At 43.1% G+C, this 16,216-nt stretch overlaps 1 protein-coding gene across 1 annotated transcript; it reads right to left on the bottom strand.

Moving 5' to 3' along the window:
* Nucleotides 1-1,968: 1,968 nt before the first annotated feature.
* LOC106814835 (1-phosphatidylinositol 4,5-bisphosphate phosphodiesterase beta-4-like) lies at nt 1,969-15,035 on the bottom strand. The gene is made up of 2 exons (XM_014819194.1): nt 15,014-15,035; nt 1,969-6,494 (listed from the first exon to the last, which is right to left on the bottom strand). The coding sequence occupies exon 2, from the start codon at nt 6,427-6,429 to the stop codon at nt 2,863-2,865; it is 3,567 nt and encodes a 1,188-aa protein (XP_014674680.1). The 5' UTR covers nt 6,430-6,494; nt 15,014-15,035; the 3' UTR covers nt 1,969-2,862.
* Nucleotides 15,036-16,216: the final 1,181 nt, after the last annotated feature.

Below are 16,216 nucleotides of genomic sequence, written 5' to 3'. Positions count from 1 at the left end.
AAATATAACCAAGTAACAACCAAAGAAAGTGTTTGTGAATAACCCTCACGTCCCTTCATAAGAACGATTCGTTTTGTAAGAGCACGCCTTACTATTTACGTACAGCAGGACAAAAAACAACTAGCATGGCAGAGGTAGCATGCACACATTACGACAGATATTGAGGTAGCCAGCATTAATGGGCATTGCCTAATCTATCCTCGCCCATTAGAATAAACACAATTACATTACAACAAAGTAAAGACAGCAATAAAATGTTAATGACCGCAACGATAAAAAACATTTACAGCTTTCAGTAGGTATAAGAGACTCAAGTAATTAAACGGGCAGCCTTCACCACCCACCTTCTTCTGGGCACTGCCAAATCGATACTTGCGTACTTTTAAGGCAGATATCCACTTACACACAGCCATACCCATAAGGATACAGTCAGGGTTATGGACAGGTACCTCTGTAAGGGGTATTGCAACATAAATACTCATCAGATTCAATCAAACTCAAATCTATTTAAAATAATAAAAGAGATGAAAAAAAAACTTTCATCGCTTCAAACTTCATTACGTGATGGCAAAAATTGTGAATTTATATAAAAAATGTTTTTTTTTCTCATTTCTCAGAAACTGCAAAGGGTTGGGACCTAAACCTTTAGCAATATGTTGTTCATACTATAAACTAAAAAACAGTCCCTGGAATTTAAAAAAAATGTTTCAATCTAGGATATAAGTTGAAAATATGCACGAAAATTTGTATGTTTTTAAAAACAACAATTTCGTATATAAAGAGCCATATAACTTCTAAAATATAATATTTCATAAAAATTTCAGGGACCATTTTCTCCTTTAATAATAAAGGAGAAAATGGTCCCTGAAATTTTTATGAAATATTATATTCATTAATACGTTCTCTTTAAAACGGAATTTTTTTTGGAATCGGAGTCGAGTTTCGAGAAATAGCCTTTGAAAAATCAACAAATTCAGCATTTCTAACAACAAAGATACGTATTCGCAATTTTGTACATTTCACAATGCTTGAACGGCTGTGTTTCGCATTGACCAAGGAAAGTAGAATTGCTACTGTTAGTACTTACTGCGACTTATCTGTAACCGTTTAACATCAACAAACTTAAAAAAAGTCCTGCTGTTATAAATAAATAGACAAAATAACTGATCGGTTTCAATCTCCCATTCACCAACCACTAATTAATCCGTTATCGCCTCTATGTACACAAACATGCGTAGCAACAGCAGTTGAAAACAGCTGAACAGCGTTTCTAATTGATTCGGGTGCTGTGGTGGTACGCTGTATAGTTTGGGATAACGCACGCTCACGCATCACTATTTAAAGGCCGTTCTGGGGTTTGCAATATCCAGGTAAGCATATGCGGAGATTTTGAACTGTTTGGGAGGCTACATACATAATATCAGAAGTAGATAATAGGGAAGGAGTGTGTCTTCAATAAACAAGGGAAATTCGTCATCTACTAGCCTTAGAATACCTACGATTTGCTATGCGTAGCTCAACCAACTTGAGCTTAAATCGTACACAGTACATTCGCCTAGCATCGTGCGAAATCGTTTCCTCGTATACACCCGCAATCCGGAGATACAGACTAAAACGTACGACACGATTCTCCATTCTGTTGCCAGCAAACCGAATGTATAAACCGCCTAACTTGAAACAAAAGGCAGCTACTAACGACTCATGCGGTGTGGCTCGCTGGGAGATTGGATATCGACGCAACACTCGGCGAACTAATCTTTGACCTAGCTGCCTTTTGTTTCAAGTTAGGCGGTTTATACATTCGGTTTGCTGGCAACAGAATGGAGAATCGTGTCGTACGTTTTAGTCTGTATCTCCGGATTGCGGGTGTATACGAGGAAACGATTTCCAACGATGCTAGGCGAATGTACTGTGTACGATTTGAGCTCAAGTTGGTTGAGTTACGCGTAGTAAATCGTAGGTATTCTAAGGCTAGTAAATGACAAATTTTCCTTGTTTATTGAAGACACACTCCTCCCCTATTATCTACTTCTAATAATATCTACGTAGCTGCCAATGGGCGCCATCTATCAAATAAAATGGGTATTGAAATTTCGCCGGAATATAACCTAACAACCCTGAATGTATTCTTAAACCGTGCGGGTACACTCACGCATAAAACTGTGCTGGTGTTTCGAGGCATCGTACGTCAGCACCTGCACACATTAATACCAACCTGAACACATTTCTCAATCGGTCGCTGACAACAACACTGTGGGCCACATCCGCTTCTGATTTCAATATGCAAATTGCGCAGGTTGCAGACAAGAAATCGGCTAACGCGCTTGTGCATGCTCCTAATCGCATTCATCAACTTCGTACATTTACCCTGATCTATAGAGTAACGGTATACTTGCCGATATTAAACAATCTCACAACATGGTCATGGGATGGTACTCGGTTCTAAACATGTCTTGATAGTATTTGTTTGTACAGTGACAATGAAAATAACCAGCCATGTGGCTCCAAATGTATAGACAACGGGGCAATCCTGACGATTAGCACATTGTACACTATGACATTTCCACAGTAAACTACATCTAAATTTACTAGCTAAGAGTCATTGGGCAGAATCAACACTGGAGATGGGAAGCAATTACCCAGAGTAATTTAGGTAACTCACTTTACAGTTATTCCCATTAACAAAAAGGGACCGAGGAATACCATCTGTACTAACCTGACAAATGAATAAAAATGCATGGCTGAAAAAAAAAGTTAGCAAATGTGGGGCACATCATATCGACATAAACCAAAGCAGTGGAAGAGGAGAGGATAAGAAGGAGTGATGGATGCAGAATGTGGGGTGCTGTGATACACCACCACCTACACAACAATCTCTGGTTTGCTGGCCATTCGTGCTTCTTCATGAGCAACTGTTTGTGCCTCTACGAGTTCCTGCAGGAACTTCATACAGTTCTCTTTCTGCTCCACATGTGATTTCTTCAGGTTTTCCTTCTCCTTCGAGTGACGCATGGCGAGCCGCTTGCGTTCCTCGATGAATTTCTTTGTGTTTGTCTGCACTAGCTCGCGCACCCGGCGCTCACGTTCTGCTTTGTTCTTGATAGATTTGTCGTTGTTCACCGCCTTGCTCGCATCCATTGACTGTTTTGCCTGCACTCCTTTCAGCTCCTTGTTCTCCTTCTCGAGCTTTGCATCAAGTTGCTTTAGCTGCTGCTCCTGCGCAAATTCAAGCAGTTTGTTGAGGACATCACACTGCTGTTTTGTGTGCTCATGGAGTAAGTCATGCTCCTCCTTCAGCTGCCGCATGATCATTTCCGACCACTCGCTCGTCTGCTCACTTACCATCTCCTTAACCTTTTCCTTGTGTGTGTTAACAAGGGTCTGGATCTTAGCCTCTGTCTCCGATTTGACATCATTGCAGTTGCCCTCCCCTTTCTTCCTGATTGCCTTCTCAAGGTTCTTCTCCTGGCACTGCTTCTCTCGGTCGTGCAACGCGACGAGCTTGTCGACGGACATGCAGTGCACTTTTTGCATGATCCCGCGCTCACGGCCAAACTTTTTTCTCAGTGTCTCCATCTCTTTCTGCTGCCTCCGCAGCAGCTTATCATAGCACTTGTCCTTCATAAGAGCATCTGGCTTGATAACTTCAAAGACGACCTCCTCAGTGGCCTTCCTCTCATCAATGCTCACCTGTGCCTGTGCCTTTGAGTTGTTTGCTACATTGCTGCTATTTGACTTTAGGTCTTTGCGCAGTGGCGCATCGCCTATGTCGCTCTCAGCAATGCCCATCTGCTCCATCTGCTTGGCGCGCTTCTCCTGCGCCGACAGGAACTGTAATGGTGCTGACAAAGCATCGACAAAATCGCCGAAGCCATCTGGGACGTATGTCTTCAGCACAATGCAGCAGAAGACTGTCGGTAAGGACATCGGGAAGTTGCCCTCTGTGCGCAGCGAGATATGTCGGTAACCAGCCTTGAGTCCATCGAGCGGCAGGATGCGCTGGCCGAGCAGCTTGCCGTTCTCATCATGCACACCGATGCGGATAGCAGCCAGGTCCGGCAGCACTACTTTGCGGAACACGAACGGCTCTTCGTTGTAGACAGGATTGAGGCCATTGTTAGGCACAAGGCGCGTGCGGAACTCTTTCCGAATGGTATCTGTCGGCAGTCCATACATGTCGACCTCAACGTAAGTCCCCACCTTCTTATCGGAGAGAAACTGGCCGGAAATCACTTGCACCGAGCAATGTGCTGCGATCACTCCATCGACAGGCGACTCTGAGAATGGATCAAAGGTCCTGTCGGGCCGCCTCATGAAGTCAGGCTTCAGCAGGTAGCCGCAGCCGCCGTTGTACTCAAACTTGCCCTGGTTCAGCTGCATCGATAGGTCTGGCGTCTGGAAGTTAAGCGACACCATTTGGCATCCGGCGTTCCAGAATATCTGCGGCAAGTAGTTACTCGAGTCAACACGGCCACCCTTCGGGTAGATGCGACTCAGCTGACGCTTATTGTAGTTGACAAACTCTATACAGCTTGTCTTCAGCAGGCCAAGACCCGTCGATTCATTGAATGACGACATGTTATAGGAAATGTTCTTTTCTTCAGCGATGTCAAAGCCCTGGAACTTGACTGGCTGTGCGTAGTTGACAAATGACGAGAGCAGTGGGTGAATGTTTGTTGTGGCACCAGTGTAGTGGTATTGCTGCAGCAGCTGCTGTTCATCCTCGTTCGACAGGGTGCCCTTCTTCGTTGTGTCATTGATCTCATCAGTTGAGTCGATCAGTCCGTTCTTTAACTCAATCTCGTTACTTGCAACCGACTCAGCCTTTGTGACGACCTTGTGAGCAACTTCTGGGTGAGCCTCATTGTCCTCAGGCTTCATTGGCGGCGGCAACTCGCTCACCAGCGGGCCCTCTTCGCCATCAATCACCACCTCAGGATCTTCGACAATGATGTTCTCATCCGTAACAATGTCGACCTGTCCCACCTTCCACAGTTCAAGCTGCTTCTTTTCCACGTCAGGCTTCAGCCGCTTGTTCTTGATAAGGATCTTCTTGCGCAGCGCATACGGGCATGGCAGTGGCTTGTTGGCCCCGAGACCAAACCCTTCCAGCGGCGCTTTCAGCAGGTAGTCACCAAATATCTCTTCGCAGTACTTGGCCATTTTATACTGCTGCGGTTTGCTGCAGTGGTTCTCGAACGAGAGGATCAACGGGTACTCAGACGTAGTGAATGCTGTGTCCGCAATTGCCAGGATCACGTCCTTGAAGAGAACATCTGTGCACATTGCCTTGCCGTGTGTAATGATTGGCTCTTGGTCCTCGTTTTTCCCGTCCCAGCAATCAAGCTCTACACAGCGGCAGCCTGCCAGGAGCACCTGCCGATAGATGTACACGGCCGATTTGCCACCAAACTGGCGCCCAACAAGGTAAGTGTTGTGAGACGAATTGATCAGATAATGGCAAGCTGGCTGATCCATATCCTGGCAAATCTCAAGTCGGTCGAGGAAGACAGGGGCATTCTCGTCTGACATAAGGTAGCGGCAAAGGCCATCAATGCTTAATCGCTCCTGCTTTATGCACTCAGCATTTGTCTCATATGTCTCAATCAGCTGCACGACGCGCTTGTGGTCGAAGAACGGGAACAAGATCTCATTCAGACGAGGATCACGCTGCCGCTCATTAAGAAATTCGATCAGCTGTGGCACACTAAGAAAGTCCTTGCCACGCGTGACTTGCCTCACAAGGTCTTCAATGTCAGTACGTGGGCAGATCTTGTGATAGAGCTCATAAAACTTCTCGAATGTAAACTCCATGCGTGCAATTTCATCGTTCTTGCCGCTAGAAAAGCCAAGCTCTTTCAGTGACTGGAAGATCATCTTCTCAGTCTTCCCAGATGCAAACGTCTTTGTGATGCTGCGTACAGGGATGTTGCCATTAGGGTTCGTCGCAAGTGTGAGCTTCAGCCAGTGTTTCATAATGCTTGTCATAGGGCATACATTGTTTGCCTTGTTGTTGTTGTTCAGCTTACGGATACCCTGTACCCACTGCCAAGCAATGTCAGGGTCAGCACACACTAGGTGAATGTAGGTGAGGTTAACGAAGTCCAGGCCATGACACAGTGTCAACGTCCGGTCCTCAACGAGCGGCATGCTATCCTTCGTGAACTGCTCTGTAATTTTCGGGTCCGTGGGACGGCCAATGATCGAGGCGCCGGATCCTATGAATACGTCACTCACCTGGGCGAGTTCAAGCACTTGCGTGTCCTTACCGTCGCAGCTCCAATAGATGAAGAAGCCATACTCATCAACTTTGAACGTGCAATTTTTCTCAATAATACCGGTGTCTTCCTCCCAGCGGTCAAACACCTGACCCATCTGCAGGACTTCCGGTACAGGTCGTTGCCACTGGAACTCATATATCTTCGCCATTGTGTGCTGGCAGGAGTTGCTAGCCCAACTCAGCAAGATGTCGAGACATTACAACATAGCAGCACCTGAAAAACAAGAATTTTAGTATTAGCAATATTTCGATTTCTTTAAATATTAGTATTTGTTCTGCACCACACCTGCAAGTCTCAAGACAAAGAGACGGTAATAAAACTGCATTACAAAAGTATTGTTATACAGAAAATTGTGTAATGAGAACATCTGTAACGTGGATCACATTGTTCAATTGACTAATATAATATAGGCTATTATAGGGGTGTAATGATACGATATGATACGTATCACGATATTTTTTTCACGATACGATACGGCACGATACACAAACGATACACCACAGTGTTTCCTCTGGCCAAAAAGGTCAGCTAGGCGGTAAATTATTTTATGGTGGTTGCGCAGTCCGAGAAGCGAGCAATGCGAGCACCAAAGGTGATCGCGATGCTAGGGGGGTCCAGGGGCATGCTCCCCGTAAAATAAAATAAAAAGTGCAATTTGCTGCATTCTAAGCTATTCTGAACACATTATATGAGACTCTTGAATCAATTTTTCAAGTTGTCAAAAGGAACAAACAAGCTTCTGGGAAAGGTTTTACTTTGGTTTTTCTCCTCCCCAGTCCTCGGTACCACCATGCATAGATCAATGCTGCTGCATATCCGCAAAGTTACAAGTACATAAAATCTTGAAGTATATAGAGTTTACATTGCTTCTAGATATCTAACTAAATAAAAATAGTCCACTTTCTACATAAAGAAAAGTGACGAATTCAGTTAACAGCTTTGATTACGTGCGTGTCAGGTGTCACTGGTCGTGCCCTCACTCCCCACGATAACCCCTGCGACATATGAACTTATTGTTATACGGGCTTCAAAAACACTAGACTACAGTACATGCTGCCACAATCGATTTCTTAGACTGTCATGAGGTTTTATTTGTGTGGCTAATCATGCGTTGAGGGAGTTGATATTTTGGATACCCTGTCTACGTTCAGGCACGGGGCGTTTTAGAATGTGCTCCCGTTTACAATTCTGTCTAAACTGCCATTGCGATAACCATAGTATTTCAGCGTAATATGAGGGGAAAAAGTGACGGTCAGGAGGACCGGCAGTTTCGTAGAGATGTTGGCCGAAGCAAAAACTTGGTGGCCTTGGGCCTCCGGGTCGGCACTAATTTCGAACGCTGTCAATAAAGTGTAGTTTATTCATGGAAGAACAGTGATTTTCGTCAGTGAGGCGGTATTTTTGGATAAATTTCTGCGTGGCGGCTGAGATTTGAGCGAGGCGGCTGCCTCGCTCGTGTCAATGCAGGGGAACCGCTGCACCATAACAACACACGAGTGAATACAAGACTGAACACTGCTTTTACGTAGCGCTTTATAATATAAATAAAAACATCTGGTACACTCCTAGTACACTGGATAGTTAGGAACTTAAATACAAATGTAGATCAATTACCAAAATAGTTTCTCATTCAGAAACACAAATTTAAACAAATTTACTGTATTGCAGGATGACCTGCATGATGTGTATGTGGCTTCACTACTAATCAGTTTGATGTTTCTAATCACTAGGCTGATAAAATTACAGTTCAATGTTTCTAATCACTAGCTTGATAGAATTACAAGTTCACGTTTGACAGGTTTGCCCACTTCTGCCATGACTCAGTGCAGATGATATTCGTTGCCAACTTGTCACACGTCATTTGATTGGTCGTTGCTATTTCCCTTATCCAATCAAGCCAGTGTGTTTATCGCATTCTCAGATATGTACCGGTTCCCGATCGCTAACTTGCCAATGCTGTCTTTGCAGAGAGCATTGAATATATGGCTATGGGTATCAGTCTACCTACAATGACTTCCGCTATACTTAGACCAGCAAACGTATACACTTTAAATACTTTCAGCAAGAGCGTACGGGATGCTGATAGTAATTTATGTTGGGTATATCGCGATACGCATCTGAAAATATCGTGTATCGTATTGCGGCCAAAAATATCGATATATCGATTAAATGTTACACTCCTACTAATATATAAATGTTTTCAATATATAATTGGAGATAATTGGATTCTACAAATAAGATTGCAGCTGAAATATCTAGATAATCCCCGATTTCCCCTAAAGCCTGGGTATGGCATGTTTTTTGTTTCATAATTCGATTTTTGTTTTATGGTTGATTTGATCACATATAACATTCTATTTATCACATATAACATTCGATTTGTCACATATAACATTTGATTTATCACATATAACATTTGATTTATCACATACAACATTTGATTTATTGCATATAACATTTGATTTATCGCATATAATATTTGATTATTTAATCATATGTTATATGCAATAAATCGACAATAATTCCCTGTTTTAAATGTTTACATTATTTAATTTTATATCAGAAAAGAGAATCAAACCATTCGATTTTGGAATCGAATCATTCGATCTGCGTTTTTCAAATTTTTTGCAAATTTCCATTTTTGCCAAAAAGTGGACGTGGCTCGAATGTAGCTCAACTGGCATGCTCCAAAATAGGGCATTCAAATCTCTCACATAGGAGTAACAACTGTATGTAATTTGAAACATGTAGGTCAAACGGTTCTTGAGTTATCATTGACCGTAGTCAGACACTGGCGTGCTCCAAAATAGGACGTTCCAACCTCTCCCATAGTAGTAACAAGTCTATGCATTTTGAAACATGTGGGTCAAACGGTTCTTGAGTTATCGTTGATCGTAGCCAAATGTTGACGGACGGACGGACGCACGTACGACGGACGACACCCCATGGGATTAGCTCATCTTGACGATGTCAAGGCGAGCTAAAAACACATGTCGCAGCCCGCCACAACTTTTTTCCTGTTTTTGCGCACCGCGAAAAAACGGCGATGGACCATTATCACAAGTGATCCCTTTCTTGGATTTTCCCAACTTGGGACCTCTGCTATTGTCCAGCTGCTTATTCTAGTGATAACACATTGTCTCTCAACGTGCACGTGGGGCACATTGGGGGTATGTTATTACAATAATATCGAGGAGATCAGGGGCGTAGCTAGGGTGAAATGGATGTGTACGCACACAGGCAGGGGGTCTGGGGGTCCTTCCCCAGAAAATAGTGAAAATGTAGATCGCAGGAGATGGTATTTGAGGCACTTTTGAGTAAATGTACAGCCTTCATTCTTACTACGGCAATTATCTTTTTAGTAGAATTATTCTCTTCATGAGCAACAAGATGTGATCCCTAAAGATCACTATAACTAATCATGTAATTTTCGTTTTATTATCAAGACATGTTGAACTAACGCACATTCTTAAACTCTCTCTTTCTCTCTCTCCCTCTCTGTGTGCGTGCGAGTGAGCGTATGCATGTGCGGGTGCGTGTGGGCACGTGTGTGTGCTCAAACACACACACATCACTCATTGCACATCACATCACATAACGGTCACAGTCACTTGGAGCGTTTCAATACAATATAATGCTAAACAAGTGCCGCAGAGCGACTGAGCAGTCTGTTGCTACGGTTATAAACGTAACATTTCAGTCGTGCGTAGTGACACCCTTGTTAGACGCAGATATGCAGATACGCAGTTGCGTACACATCATTTCGGCAAACTTTTTTTTTTTATTGCAGAGAGAAAGAGCGAGAGAGAGGAAGAGAGAGAAGGGGGCAAGAGAGAGAAAGAGAGAGAGAGAGAGAGAGAGAGAGAGAGAGGAGAGAGGGAGAGAGTCAGTCAGACTAAATTGTTTATAAACAAATAACACCCACGAGGCGCGCTACTGTATCAGTTACGTCATCGATTGAAATGTACATTATGATTTCGCCGCACGGCGTCCAAACTTTCAACAAAGATGGCGGGCAGAGGTAAGGTAGACGCACGTATAACGTACAGATTTCTTCAATGTCGGGGAGGATCAACACATTTCGACTGACAGTCAACCATTGGGCTCTGCAGCATCCACAAGCCAGCATGCTCCACCATATCCCGACATTGCACACTACTGTAACGTTGACGGAGAGAGCCATGCCAAGGACAGTACAAAACTGGCAAATTTTTATTGGTAGGTTTGACGATTCAATTCTGCAATTACTTATCTCAATATTGATTAAGCTGAAGTTAAGAAAGTAATTCTTTCTGCACTTTTGAGCGCAATATACATTTGATCTATCCTGCCGGGACATTCTTCTCACTCTGTTCCGATAGATGGCGTGCATACTGCATCGTATTACGTAGACTGGTACCCGGTCCCACCTCTCGGCTTAGTTACTCGATGGGGTGAGTAATCGAGGTGGGAGCGAGTACCAGTCTACGTTTAGCCCATGCTGTGATACTATCAGCCATGCTATCAGCCACCCACCTGCGAGGTAGTACTATTTATAGTTGGCCTTAATCAAAAACAGACGTTTGCGTAAGTGCTATTGACATTGTATTAACAAGGTACAGAATCTCATATAGAGAATGAAGTTCATATATGATTTAAGGCGCGTAAACGTTGTTCAAGTAAGTTTTGCATGCAGAATTTCACTGTGAAATTTAAGTCTTCCACGATCACACAAGTACCATCAAACACAGTTCAGTCCTTTGTTAAAACAGTTAACAAATCCATGTTTAACCCTCCTCTTGAGGCTCAAAAGGTTATCAGACACTTACTCTTCGCACGTCAGTGGAAAGCACATTTCATGGACCTTTCAATAAAGCCATAAAAATGGTAGGTCACCGCTGAAACAAAAAAGTTTTCCAATCGCTCCGTCAGACCATGTCCTCAGAAAATGACTAAAATCTGCCCTGTGCCCCATTGACCTTTGATCTGTGACCTCCAATTTCGGCACAGTGATGGCTTTTCCTACCATGATGCTATACACCGACTATCACGAGCCTAGATCGAGCCGTTTAGATTTGTGCCGCAATTCTACATTTCCTCCCTATACCTTAAGTTAAGGAGGGAATGTTTCCCCTTCTTTTACACCTCTTGACCTTTGACCCACAGCTTCGACATCCTAACTCGTTTTCGGATTACCCCCCACGTCCCGAATATCGTGACCGTACGTCGAGCGGTTAAGATTTCTGCCCAACTGTTGATGCACGCACGCACGCACGCACGGCCGGCCGGACGGACGCACGGACGATCATGTGATTCTACAAGCTGCATCTGACTAGATTCTACAAGCTGCATCTCACTAGATTCTACAAGCTGCATCTGACTACGTCAGATGAGCTAATAAATACGAAATCTATTTAGGCCTAAAAAAATAAATGATGTGTTTCCGAGAACGGTCTTGAAGAAATTAGGTAGGGTAGGTAGGGATTTTTTTTTTCTCCATAAGAACATCGAACACGTTGACAGTGGGAGTAAGGCAGGACTTTGGATCTAACTCTCTGTCATCCCTACAAGATCTGTCGTCATCGGCATCCGGAATGCATGAAACTGAGAAATCGGTATTCAAATGCACCGACAACAGGCGAGGAATACATTTTCGATTTGTCTTCCAACTTTGTCCACGGCCCGTTTTCAGTGGCTGCCATCTCGATATGGCATTCTGCAGTGGGTGTGCACGCATAATCTTGCTTTATCTGTTCAAAAGTCTCAACAGACAAAGCAGCAAAATGTCTGCTTGCCAGCACATTGTGCCTGGCACAATTCGTTTTTAAGATGCAGACGACGTAAGTGTTATATAGGTGATATAGTTTCGGTTCGTTTCGTGCTGCGGTGAAGCTTGAAGGCAACGTCAGACTTGTCTCTGTGTCTCGTGCGATGCGAGTCGTTGACGATGGAGATCACAGAAAACCCAACACGTCTTTATGGTAAAAGATGAGATGATATTTTATTCTACTCAGAGGCTACTGATGCAGACTAGTGTAGTACTGCATGAGAAACTGTAAACTTTGTAAGAACTTTGAAAAACTTGTCTCTCCGACGCTCTGCATGCTATTTTATACTCCCCCAAATAAATCAGCCCCTCCCCATGCCTGACCATTGGTCAGACACTTGATTTCTTCTGTTCGTTGATTCGTTAACTAAATTATTTCTACATGGTACACTATGACGTAGTTATGGTGTACTGGACTATGCTGCCATGATGGCGGCTAGTGGGACTCTACTGCACTAAAATATATCTATTTCTTTGGTGTAATGATCTCGCAAAGCCCCATATATAGAATGGGACTACGTGAGGAGCTTCTGAACTCGATCGTCACAAACGTATCACATGTGGTCAACACGCACGCTTGCCGCGTATTCCTGGCCTGCGCGCGACCAACCCGTGCTAACCTTACGTAATGACATGCCGCTAATACGCTCCGCGCGGTCAACGTTTGCTGCTGCTGATTGCTAATTTCAGTTCTACTTGCTCGCTACTTCTGTAATATTATTTAATTCTGCGCTCGCGCTTAGCGCAAATATCTATACATATGTTACCACAAACACCACGTATCTTTTCAAACTAACTCTACTCTCTTCCTTCTAATAATTCTAAACTACATTAACACTGTTACATAAGCTGTCGCCATCATGCAAACTGCCAGTTGCATCCGGGTCACCAAGACGCTCTCCCCTCACGTGATGTGCATCTGAGGTAGTGATTGGTTAATAGAAGAAGACTGGCCCCATTCGAAACATTTCGGCCCAGTCCGCAATGCGCTCCACTGACGTGGGTACGGAGTCGGCCGAGATGTTGCGATTGGACTGGCCCAACTCGACGTATACGCGCCGATCGATGTGTGCAATTTTTCGGACGTATTACTACCAGCGTTTCACTACCAGTAGTATATACTGGACAACGTTGTTCCTATGACATTGTATACAGAATGTCAGTGGTCCTGCCACTTGCATAAATCGAGTTTCACATGTACTGCAGTGAACAGGGACATCAACAATACCGCCGATAAGAGATCGACGCTGTTCGAGCTTTGTAGACAACTTGGTTGTGATTGTTGGGTCAAAATACGTCGATATACATTGCATCTAATAAACTGGAAATGTTTGCTTGTTTTTTGTTTTGATTTTTTTTGTTGAATTTTTTTTTACAATTTTTTTTTGATAAATTTTGCTCTTTTTTTGGAAAATAGAGAAAAAAAAGAGTCGGCCCTATTTGCTAGGTAGGGTCGGGTTCTCGGAAGCACATCTTTTTTTTAGGCCTTACTACCAAAGTCTTAATATTTCTCTACTCTCCTTCACCTATTATTGCCGACAAGCCGTGCTGCAAATGCTCCAGCCACAGCAAACGCAAGCAAAACTGCACGCACGCTGCTGCACGCTATGCACACTTACACATAAATATAGAGCAGGTAGGAAAGCGAGATGCCAAAATTCGCTCGACACTCGCTTGATTTCACACCGTGACACGTTTACAACACAAATATTCAACCATTCTACTCCATCTTTGTTTCTATTTGAAGGCCAGTGTTCACTTGTTACAACACCATGATACTGTCTGTGTTCGTAACCGAGCTGTGTCATGTGAAATCACACAAAGCCTGAAGAAATTCTCGCGTTCGCTCCCGTTGCGCAGTTAATGTAAATGGCTGCAAGTACAGGGCTATAGGTGGAGCACTGCATTTTGGGAAACTACCACACTGCTTTCCAGCTCCCGTACGAGCCTCGTTAAAGGAGCCAGTGGAGCGTTGCAATAATGCGACGCAAAATGAGGTCACGAAGAGCGCCGTTAGGTGTTTCCTAATTCCGACAGCCATTTACATTAACTGCGCAACGGAAGCGAACGCGTTAATTTCGTCAGGCTTTGTGTGATTTCGCGTGACACAGCTCGGTTACAAACACGGAAGGCCAATTCGATTATGTAGTCCGGACTCTTCACATTCTCCAGTCCGGATCCTACCGAATTTGTGTGAAATATAATAGCAGTGGCAAACCAAGATGGCGGCCCCCACGTTGTTGATTCTCAACGAGCTTCTTGATACTACAAAGATGGCGGCTCCACGTTGTTGGTTCTCAACGATGATACTACACATTTCAATCATACCGAGGGAAAAAGGGATCTATAGTTTTATTGTCAACATTGTAAGTATTAGTAACAAGAGCCGCAGAGCGACTGGGCTCATCTGAGGTGTGTCGCTATGGTTATGAACGTAAAATTTCAGTCGTGCGTAGTGACACAGATATGCAGATACGCAGTTGCGTACACATCATTTCAGCAACCGTCTGCATTCTGCATACCTCCCAAATCCCATTGGTTGATACAAATCGCATGCCTGAAACTCCTGTTTTATGGTGCATTGACCCTAACCCTAACCCTATTAAAAAAAAAATTAATTGTAAAAATCATTTGTAGTTATTCAATTGTTGTAAATAAATCATGTAAATATTTGCATTAATCGGAAAAAAAATTGTTGGATAGACAGAAACATACAGAAAACAGGTAAATAATAAAAAATCTGATGGGATTCGATCCAAGGACCTTTGAGCCGTAATCCTGTGCTGTACCCGTTGGCCTATCCATACATATTGGCTTTCTAGATTATGGATGTGCCACGAATATGAGAACACTGTGACATCATTGAGGCAGTTCAGGAATCCTTGTTTAACCCTCCTCTTGAGGGTCGAAAGGTTATCAGACACACTCTTCGCACGTCAGTGGAAAGCACATTTCATTGTCCTTTCAATAAAGTGATAAAAATGGTAGGTCAGCGCTGAAACAAAAAAGTCTTCCACGTCCGTTAGGCCATGTCCTCAGAAAATGTCTGATATCTGACCTATCCCCCACTGCCCTTTGACCTGTGACCTCCAATTTCGCACTGGTGATGGGTTTCCTGCCCATCACACTATACACCGAATATTAAGAGCATAGGTCAAGCCATTTAGATTTGTGCTGCAATTCTGCAATTCCTCCTTATACCTTAAAGTATTTACGTCACGAATCTCCTGAAATTTATAGTTGAAACCTTATTTTTGTAATTTTTTACATCAAAAGTTAGTACTAACGTTACTAAATATATCCTCAAACTCTCACCTGATAAAAATGTTTTTACGTTGGTTAAATTGGCAAAAATCTTGAAGATTTGAATTAGTGTTATTAACACTATTTACCCAGTACTGTACAGATACTGGCGTCTCTCGGTTGCTGCACTGGTTGCTGTGGTCGATGTCATCGTGATTTGTGTATGGTGCACAAAGTGGTGCCCAAACAGTTTCTGTTTTGATTTGTGTTAGCTATATAGAATATAGAATATAGGGAAAATAAATCATATATGTTCATGTATTATGTTTGAAAAAATTATAAATAAAACTGCAAAATGCTATTTGTTTTTTTAATTTTTGCCAACAAAAATGTTTGCGACATCCCCCTTCATGATAGATCAGAGGCTAGATCAACTAGACGATAAACAATGGTGGGCAAACCAGCTCAATTCAGTGCATCGGAAAGAAAACGAAGAAGAAAAAAGCAGAAAGAATATTATATGAGAAACTCCCGCTTAAGTTTACAAGGAATTACCATGGCAGCCACAATAATTTTGCCAATGCCTCGTTTACCGCAGATGTTCGCTATATTGGCTAGCACGCAAGAGTTTCGAATTAATGGCGGTTGTGTTTGTGTTGAGCGTTTGGTTACATCGAATGCACCGGCAAATTAGGGAGTATAAAGAAGGTATATAAGCATGAAAAGTAAACAGAAACACTAATTGTATTTTCATACATTTTATTTTGTACAAATAACACACAAATATACTACTTGCTGGTGCTAGAAATTCGTGACGTAGACAGTTTAAGTTAAGGAGGGAATGTTCCCCCTTCTTTTACACCTCTTATCTTGACATTTGACCTTT

Source organism: Priapulus caudatus, unplaced genomic scaffold, assembly GCF_000485595.1.
Source record: "Priapulus caudatus unplaced genomic scaffold, Priapulus_caudatus-5.0.1 Scaffold987, whole genome shotgun sequence".
Lineage (NCBI taxonomy): Eukaryota > Metazoa > Priapulida > Priapulimorpha > Priapulimorphida > Priapulidae > Priapulus > Priapulus caudatus.
Note: the sequence above shows the minus strand (reverse complement) of the source record. Positions and strands in the feature narration are given on the sequence as shown.